The sequence below is a fragment of the Eurypyga helias genome, unplaced genomic scaffold (assembly GCF_000690775.1).
Source record: "Eurypyga helias isolate BGI_N326 unplaced genomic scaffold, ASM69077v1 scaffold11017, whole genome shotgun sequence".
In the NCBI taxonomy this organism is placed as follows: domain Eukaryota; kingdom Metazoa; phylum Chordata; class Aves; order Eurypygiformes; family Eurypygidae; genus Eurypyga; species Eurypyga helias.
In genome coordinates this window covers 27045-36747 of record NW_010262314.1, presented here as the reverse complement: position 1 = coordinate 36747, position 9703 = coordinate 27045, and the positions used below count along the sequence as shown (strand labels likewise).

Below are 9703 nucleotides of genomic sequence, written 5' to 3'. Positions count from 1 at the left end.
GGCTTTGAGCAACCTGCTCTAGTAGGTGTCCCTGCCAAACCCAAACCATTCTATGGTTCTATGCTTTATATGTCACTCGAGCTAATCATTACATTCTGTATTTGCTGAGTTTTGAACTGAAAGTGTTCAGTCTATTTTGACTTAATTTAGAAGGGAGTAGTGGACATAAGCTTTCTGGTCCTATTACTGTACATTTCTTCAGGAAGCCTCCTTAAAAATTCTTCCGTGGTAGAATACAGGCCATATCCCAGACCACTAATACATTACCAGAATCTCTTGATATTCTTTGTGTGGTAGAAAGGAGAAATTAAATTTCTAAAATGCTCATTCATTTTTAAGTAACTTTGTTCCTGCAGTATGTAAATGTCTGAGACCACACAAATGCACTGGTCTAGTGATAGGAAAGTGACCTGCTTGTTGTCCATTCAGGAATAGCTACGGTTTGTAACCATTACTGCAACATGCATACTGGTACTGTGATCTGTTTTTTTTTCCATGTGTCTTGTAATTCCCAACCTATTAGTTTCCAATGACTTGCACACAAGAACATCAGCAAGAATTTGTTAGGTTCTTGGAAACTTGTTTTCCTTCTGTGTAACAAGAAAAGATTCAACAGCTATTTTTAAGTAGGAAAACAGTGCGACTGTTTGCTTTATTAATTTTGTCCTACAGAAGGGAGATTATCTGAAGCTTTTAACCTTTAGAGAAACTTGGATGTGATTAATTTATCTGAGGGTCTAGTGTTGTTCTAAATGTCACAAGATGCCTGGTGTTCATTTGTTATGGATCTCCTGTAGGTTCCATACCTTCAGGATCTGCCGGACCCATACAGATACTTTTTTTTACTTGAGAGAGTATAAAATGGCACTAGATACTTACACTTAGTCATTTGAAGTACTGCCCTACTTTCACATGGTCATCGGAGCATCTCATCAGATCATTACTAGGTCCTGTTAGTCCATTCACAGTAGCACTTTATCACACAACTGGTTATTATGGCAGCCTACCTAAGAAAGAGTGAACATAGTTTGATGCCTAGTTAGTACTTGCAAGGACACTTAATTTATGGAGTAGATGGTCTAGTCCCTTTATTCTTTGGCTCTTCATCTCTCTTTGGCTTAATAAGACAAAAGTTGTAAGTTGCTGTCATTCAGTTAGTACCAGAAGGGTTGTGATCAGGGGTGAGGAGTATAATTGGAGGCCTGTGACTAGCAGTGTTCCCCAGACGTTGGGCCTGGGCCCTGTCTTGATCAACATATTTGTCAACAACCTGGATGAGGGGATAGAGTGTACCCTCAGCACGTTTGCTGATGATACAAAACTGGGAGGAGTGGCTGATACTCCAGAAGGCTGTGCTGCTGTTCAGCGAGACCTGGATAGGCTGGAGAGTTGGGGGAGAGGAACTAGTGAAGTTGAGCAAGGGCAGGTGTAGAGTCCTGCACCTGGGGAGAAACAACCCCATGCACCACTACAGCCTGGGGGCTGACCCTGCTGGAAAACAACTGTGCAGAGAGGGACCTGGGAGTCCTGGGGGACAGTAAGTTGACCATGAGACAGCAACATGCCTGTGTGGCCAATGGTATTCTGGGAGGCCTTAAAAAGAGAGTAGCCAGCAGGTCCAGGGGGGTTATCCTCCTCCTCTATTGTGCTGTAGTGAGACCACATCTGGAAGGAGTTCAGCGGAGGGCTCTACAGAGATGATATGGGGAATGGAGCACCTCTTTTCTGGGGAAAGGCGGAGAGAGCAGGGTCTGTTTAGCCTGGTGAAGAGACAACTAAGAGAGGATCTTACCAATGCTTATCAATATGTGAAGGCAAGGTGTTAAGAGGATGGGGCCAGACTCCTCTCAGTGGTGCCCAGCAGCAAGACAATGGGCAATGGGCACAAACTAGAGCACAAGAAATTCCATCTCAACATGGGGAAAAACTTACTTACTTTGAGGGTGCCAGAGCAGTGGAACAGGCTGCCAAGGGTTATGGAGTCTCCTTCTCTGGAGAGATTCAAATCCCACCTGGATGCATTCTTGTCCAATCTGCTTTAGGTGAACCTGCTTTGGCAGCTGGGTTGGACTAGATGATCCCCAAAGGTCCCTTCCAACCCTGACCATTCTGTGATCTCTATGGCAAACTTGGCTTTGTCTCCCCTAAGGCCTTCAGCCAGCCAGGCTGCAGATTGTTAGTTACATTTTAATTTCTCAAATCGTTTTGCCCTAAGACATTGTGCTGCCTTTTTTTTTTTAAAGACTACTGGCAATTCTTCATGTCAAGCTTTACCTATACTGACATAACTGTATCTTATTCAAGGACGTCATGTTGTGGAGGGAATGGATACTTCTGCCACCATGTCATTACTAACGAGCGTGGTTGGTTGAGGTCTCCTCATCTGTCAGAAACTTGTCTCAGCTAATCTCCTTGGCTTTTTGAGCAGACTTGAGGATAAGTTTTGTTTTGCTTGATAGACCAATGATAGGTCTGTTGTAGTGTTCTGAAACCCATCTGTGAAGCATGTGGAAGGATTTAAGCAAGCATCTTCATGCACAGCATTAAAATTTCAGATCTGTCTTGGCTACATCATTAATTCTTTAAATAGGAAGCTGTTGTACACACTTTCTACCATTTCTCTTTTCCAGGTTTACTGTTAATGATATTCCAGGTGGACTGCTGATCTTGTTTGGCTAAAGTGGGTTTGGTATTGCAGTCAGATTCACCAGCTAGTGAATAGTCCCAAAACTCTTCTTACCTTCAAAACTTAGCTTATCCAAAACTGTTTTGAGAGCAGTTCTTGGAATTATTAGAAAGGGCTCTGGAAGATAGCTGAAATCTTATCTGCCAAAGATTCTGCTGCAAGAATCTAAAAATCTGTAAGTGTATTTCCTTATGAATCTGAGAAGAGAAAGAGAAGCTGAACTTTCTGGATTTAAAATCAGTTATACCTAACCTAGGAATACAATTATTTGAATCACTTTTGAATAGAAGATGGAGTTAAGGCTGGTGGAATGGGAAAATAATATGTGTTCATGTGTTGGATTTCAGTGAAGTTGTACTTTGACTCTGAGTTTGTGGATGTCTGAAGCTCTTGTTGGACATAATTGTAGCATTCACATAATGTGCTTTACCCTAAATGGAAGGCACATTCTCAACTTTAATGCCATATTAAATGTAATTTCAAGCAGGATCTCAGTTAAATGTTAGCTCATTTACTTAGCGACTTTAAAAACAGACTAATGGAACTTGTTATCTGGCAGTTTCTTCATTTAAGTTGTTAATACTTTATGAAGATGTCCCTAAACTGTATGTCTGGAATAACGTAAAAGAGAATTATGCATGTCCTTTCACACTAAAATACTTGCTTCTCTACTGAATTGAATAAATCAGAGAGGATGGGGAATGCACAGAGTCCATTTGCCATTCCTAGTCTGGAATGCTAGTGGTCTCTCTGTTTTTAATCACTTCATTCTCCCAGGGTTCTGAACTTTTTAGTGATTTTGCAATTTAGAAAAGCTATTAACTACACAATTAAATCATGTGCCTACTACAAACTGTTAAGTGTACTTAATGCAGTCTAACTCAAGACCACCACTGAAGGGGAGTGCCTGTGTTCAGCCCTTTACCACCCACTGCTTTTGAAAATTCAGCAACTCTACGTGTGACTACGAAGTGAGCTAGATCATTTTATTGATCCTGGTGAAAATAAAACATGCTTTTAAAAAAATAAACAAAATAACAACAGATTTTTAATGGCATGATTAGTCTTAAATCAACTGTGAAACTGCATCTAAAATGATTGAAATGACAAGCAATCACGAGAATACTTGGATCTACTCTCTTAAGTCTCACGCTGTCTCTCCCCTGTCAAAAAGGATGAGAGTATTGGGTTTTTTTCTGATAGAGCTGCTAATATGTACTAGTTATCATCAGTTTGAGCTCTAATTAGAAATATGGGAAAGTATAGCATGAGTGCCACCAATAACAGAATACTGGCACTGCATGCTATCAAGAAATAAGGCTTGTCTGTGATAACAGAATTTATAAAAGTAACTTGGTGCATGCTAAAACCTGGTTACTCAGGTAAATGCAGACTTACAAAAAGGTCTGAAGAGACAGATGAAATATTTAAAGGCAGGTAAAACATGCTATAGCATCTGGAAGAAGTCTCATGATTACTAGCCCTTGTTCTCATGGGTGACTTCAACTTAACAAATGTCTGCTGGAAATACAATACAGGATAAACTCCATCCTTTATTGGATGTGAAGGGAAACAGTGACAAAGGATGAGGAAAAGGGTTAAGGGTGCTTAATGCCTTCTTTGCCTCAGTCTTTAATAGGAAGACAAATTGCTCTCAGGGTACCCAGCCTGTTGAGCTGAAAGACAGGGATGGAGGGCAGAATGAAGACTCCATAAGGCAAGGGGAAATGGATAGTGACCTTCTACACCACTGAGACACACACAAGTCTATGGGGCTGGATGGGAATCTCCCAAGGGTACTGCCCAAGCTGGCTGAGCGCCACAAAAGCCACTTTCAGTCATCTGTCAGCAGTCCTGGCTAACCAGGGAGGTCACAGTTGACTGGAAGTTATTAAATATGTGATACTTATCCAAGAAGGGCAAGGAGGATGTGAGGAACTACAGGCCTGTCACTTTCACCTTGGTGCTAGAGAAGGTTATGGAGGAGGTGATCTTGAGTGCCATCACGTGGAATGTACAGGACAACCAGGTGACCAGGACCAGTCAGCATGAGTTTGTGAAAGACAGGTCCTGCTTGGCCAACCTGATCTCCTTCTGTGACAAAGAGACCAACTTAGTGGATGTGGGAATGGCAGTAGAAGTTGTCTACCTGGGCTTCAATGCTGTTTCCCACAGCATTCTCCTGGAGAAACTTGCTGCACGTGTCTTGGACGAGTACTCTTTGCTGGGTGAAAAACTGGCTGGATGGCCAGGCCCAAAGAGTTGTGGTGAATGGGCTTGGCTGGTCACAAGTGGTGTTCTCTAGGCAATGTCGGGGCCAGTTCTGTTTAATGTATTTATCAGTGATGATCTGGATGATGCGATCGAGTGCACTCTCAGAAGTTTGCAGAAGACACCACACTGGGGAGAAGTGTTGATCTGCTTGAGGATAGAAAGACTTCACAGAGTATTCAGACAGCCTGGATCAATGGGACAAGGCCAACTGTGTGTGACTCAACAATGCTGAGTGCCAGGTCCTACACTTGGGCCACAACAGGTCCATGCAATGCTACAGGCTTGGGGACAAGTGGCTGGAAAGCTGCCTGGTGGAAAAGGACCTGGGAGGATTGGTCAGCACCTGGCTGAATCTGAGCCAGCAGTGTGCCCAGGTGGCCAAGAAGGTCAATGGCATCCTGGCCTGCATCAGGAACAGTGTGGGCAGCAGGACTAGGGTAGTGATTGTTCCCCTGTACTGAGCACTGAGGGGGGCTGCACCTTGAATTCTGTGTTCGGTTTTGGGCCCCTCACTGCAAGAAAGACACATCGAGGTGCTGGAGTGTGTCCAGACAAGGGTGACGGAGCTGGTGAAGAGTCTGGAGCACAAGTCCTGTGAGGGGCAGCTGAGGGAACTGGGGTTGTTTATCCTGGAGAAGAGGAGGCTCAGGGAAGACCTTATCATTCTCTACAACTACCTGAAAGGAGATTGTAATGAGGGAGTGTCAAGTGATAGGACAAGAGGAAATGACCTCCAGTTGTGACACGGGAGTTTCAGACTGGGTATTAAGAGGATTTGTTCTCTGAAAGGTCAGTCAGGCTTTGGAACGGGCTGCCCAGGGAAGTGGTTCAGTCACTGTCCCTAGAGGTGTATCTTAAGATACGTGTAAACATGGTGCTTGGGCACATGGTTTAGTGGTGGACTTTGTAGTGTTAGACTTACAGCTGGACTCAATGAGCTTGAGAATCTTCTCCAACCTAAATGATCCTATGATTCTAAATGTACAGTTGTCTCTTTTTGGCAGTGAGTTAGCAGTTCAAGTTCAGGCTTAAGGGGTTACGAGGGATTGAATGTTTTCGCATTTCCTTGTAGTTGCTCTCCGTGTCTGAGATGATTAGTAGAATTTGAAACAACAGTTCTTGCACACCAAGAAGATTGCAGGTTTTTGTCTTTCAGTCTCCTGTCTTTTTTACATAACAGTTTGCTTTCCTATCCATTATAACATGCAAATCTTGCATTTACATATTTTCTCTTGTCTTAGTAAGGTCCTTGTGACTATAAATTCTGACTAATTTGGACTTCATCAACTTGATTTTAATGAATTTCAGTTCATTAAACGTACGTGCCTGTGTGTCACAATCATCCTTTTACTGGATCATAATTATTTCATGCCAGATCTAAAAATATTTGAGAGAAGAGGAATATTCTAAGGTTGCAGTAAAATACGTGACTATGAGAAAAGACCACATTAATAATTCTGCTGTTTGGACATGAAAGACGTGATTCAATACAAAGACTAACAGGATTTCGATTAAAAATGTTTTCATAAGAGGCGTAAGTTGCTTTATAATTGTTTGGATCTCTGCTCCAAGTATGTTTCTAAACAACAGTTCTTTAAAAAAAGAAGTTGGAAATGTGAGACTTCAAACTGGTTCTTTACAACAGTGATTAATGAGTTAAATAAAATTTCCAACTCTGTATTCCTGTTGAGTTCAATAGTACTTACGTGCATGCCTGTTAGCAGTCAACACAGGGATGCTGAAGGCTGAATCAATGAAGATTGAATATATCCTCCTTCAGTTAGGGGAAGATTCTTCAATGCAGGGTTGAGATGCACTGGGATCGGGAATCTTGCTTTCAAGTTGCCTGTCCTGTAGACAGGGAGATGAATTTGGTTACCGGTACTCTTGATTTAGCATCCTGAGGTTTAAGTTTAGAAGGGTGACTGCACAAAGTTGTATAGAAGAATGCACATTATTTGCATTAAGTTTTCAAAAAAGAGTGATTTTTAAACAACTGACTATTTTCAGAAATGTCAATTTTGGATCATAGGCTTTAAGTCCGAAAAAGACCAATGTTCACACCTTATCTAGTTTATAGAATATTAATGAAGGTGTTGAATTTAGCAGTTCATTTTCTTTCTAAGGATATTTTGCATATATTGTTAAGCTATTATTCATGTCGATACATTTGCTGCTCTGATCAAACTGGAGTAGAAGACCCAATAGCTATTTTTACACTAGTGTATTAATCTTGCATGAAGTAATGGTGTCTGTATGCTACTTCCTTACAGCTGATTCTAATACTATGTGTATGTTTTTCATTTTGTCTTTTGATAGGATGATGAGGTGGTGGAAGAATATAGTGAAAATAATTTCTATGAATCCGATGAAGAGCAGAAAGAAAAGGATCGGAAAGTGAAGAACGCCTACACTATGGACCCAGATCACAGGCTGCTGTTACGGAATACAAAGCCCTTGCTTCAAAGCCGAAATGCTGCTGTATGACAAATTCCTTTTTGATTAAAATGTTAAACTACTAAGTATATATGCTTATAGAAAATATAAAAGATTGAAAAGTAAAATGTACACCTCTTCAGTAGTGGTGATAATACTCTCTAGTAACTGACAGGAGAAGTACAGTGATGCCTTCTTTTTTGACATTAACTTGGCTTATAAGTAGTACACCTGAACTGAATGTAATATATGCTCCAAATAGTAAGGACAAACAAAATCTTAGAGAAAATACAAGGACATTCAAATCCAACTTTTATAGCATGTGATGTCTGTACCATAACTAGCTTTTAATACTTCTGTCAGTTTTGGTGCTATAGATTCACAAAGAAAATTGTAGTTGTTAATAATTCATTAAGTTCTGCTTTCCTTTGAGTCTCACATTTTAGAATTAGGCAGTTATATGCCTACATTCTTTGTCAATCCAAGCCAGATTCTCAGTGCTGGTGCCTTGTCAGTGTTACAGGATAGGCATGACCTCATGATGTATATGGTACCTATAGTAAGCTCTGCAATACTTCCATAAGGTTTTAAGGTGCAGGTAAATTTTTAGAGCCAGAAAAAACCCATGCTGATAGTGAATCATTGACATTACTCAGACAACAGAACTTTATTTCTAACCTCAGTTTGTCCTGTTAATCAAGACTAGATGTCTTTGGGAAAAGACTTGCAGTGATAATGGATATTTGAATCATTGCAAAAACAATTACTGCGCCATGATTAGGTCACCTCCCAACCTGTTCTTGGTAAGCTAAACAGAACAGGTTTGTTTCCCCCCTGGAACATATTTCTAGATTCTGACTAATACCTTACTCTTTTCAAAACCACCTGTAATCTGTCAGCAGACTTTGGAAACAAATTGAATACAGTTTTAGAATTACAATTCTGTTAGAGCACAGCCTTTTGCTGAAGTCACTGTTCATTGTTCATACAGTGTTTCCTTATCTCACACAGAATAAGTATGTTACATATTTGACATCACTCTGCACTGAGAACAGGTTCAGTTGCTTATTTTCCACATTTCATAATTAATTTTCTTTATATCTGGTAAATATGGTATTGATTGTCACATTTACCTTCTTTAGTTTTATGATATTAAAGTTAGCTGAGATGTTTAAGTGCAGTTTGTCAAGTGAAATCATGCTTCTTTTAATTGCTAATACACCAATTTTTGTACCATTCACAGAATTTACCAGCAATTAAATTAATTGCTTTCTCTTGGACCTTAGATTTTTGTCAGAAATAAAAGATCCCTGTAGTATCTTGCTAACAATCTTCCAGTTATTTCCTCTGTTCATGTCCTAATCACTTCATTGCTTAACAATAATTTTTATTTCATTGGTACTAAGATTTAAGGCACCATGTCAAGTTCATAATGATGGTTTTACTCAGAGTCTTCTTTCTATGATTTGTTTCATTTTGAACAGGAAGTTGACCATGACAGTATTATAGGGAAGGTTATGACATGACTTATTCATTAGCATAAAATTCATCATTTGTCTTTTACGTATGAGAACTTCAAAAGAAAAATTAAAAATTAGGGTTATAAGTAGCTTGTATCTCAGTCTTCTGCTTTTTGCTGACCAGTATGTTGGTATACAACCTTATAGTTTTCACTTTCTGTTGGATTTGAGACTTCAGAAGTTGCCAGTAGGTGCAGCTGTCATTTTATAAACTACACAATAAAATAATGGAATGAAAGATTATAAATAGAAACTAAATAATAACTGATTTTGAAACTGTATTTTATAAAAATAAAAGCACAAATATTGCAGCAGTTTTAAACAGTATTATTAATTTGTACAGTTGATGTTAGCAATACTGACTTACTAAGGATGATACCAGTATGTTTACACTTTGAATTACCTACATTTTATTTTCTCTCTTTGTCCCTTTTCCTCTATCTCTATATTCTTGTATACAAAAAATACTGGGAGGAAAGAGAGGTACTTAATTAGCTTTGATCTTATAACTGAAAATACCTTTATCCTGATGATTTTCTCCCAATCTGCTTTGTTGATTTCGAAGTATAAGGATGATACCAGTATGTTTACACTTTGAATTACCTACATTTTATTTTCTCTCTTTGTCCCTTTTCCTCTATCTCTATATTCTTGTATACAAAAAATACTGGGAGGAAAGAGAGGTACTTAATTAGCTTTGATCTTATAACTGAAAATACCTTTATCCTGATGATTTTCTCCCAATCTGCTTTGTTGATTTCGAAGTACCTGGTCATTTGCTTTCTGA

General features: G+C 39.5%; 1 protein-coding gene across 1 annotated transcript in view; it reads left to right on the top strand.

The window, feature by feature from the left end:
• Nucleotides 1-4664: 4664 nt before the first annotated feature.
• The window catches only part of LOC104512627 (AP-3 complex subunit beta-1-like), a gene marked incomplete at its 3' end in the record, with an annotated part of 28712 nt that continues 23673 nt past the window's right edge, over nucleotides 4665-9703 (top strand). The window contains exons 1-2 of the mRNA XM_010155680.1: nucleotides 4665-4925; nucleotides 7280-7441. Coding sequence (XP_010153982.1) covers nucleotides 4665-4925; nucleotides 7280-7441 — 423 coding nt within the window. The remainder of the gene's footprint in view (nucleotides 4926-7279; nucleotides 7442-9703) is intronic.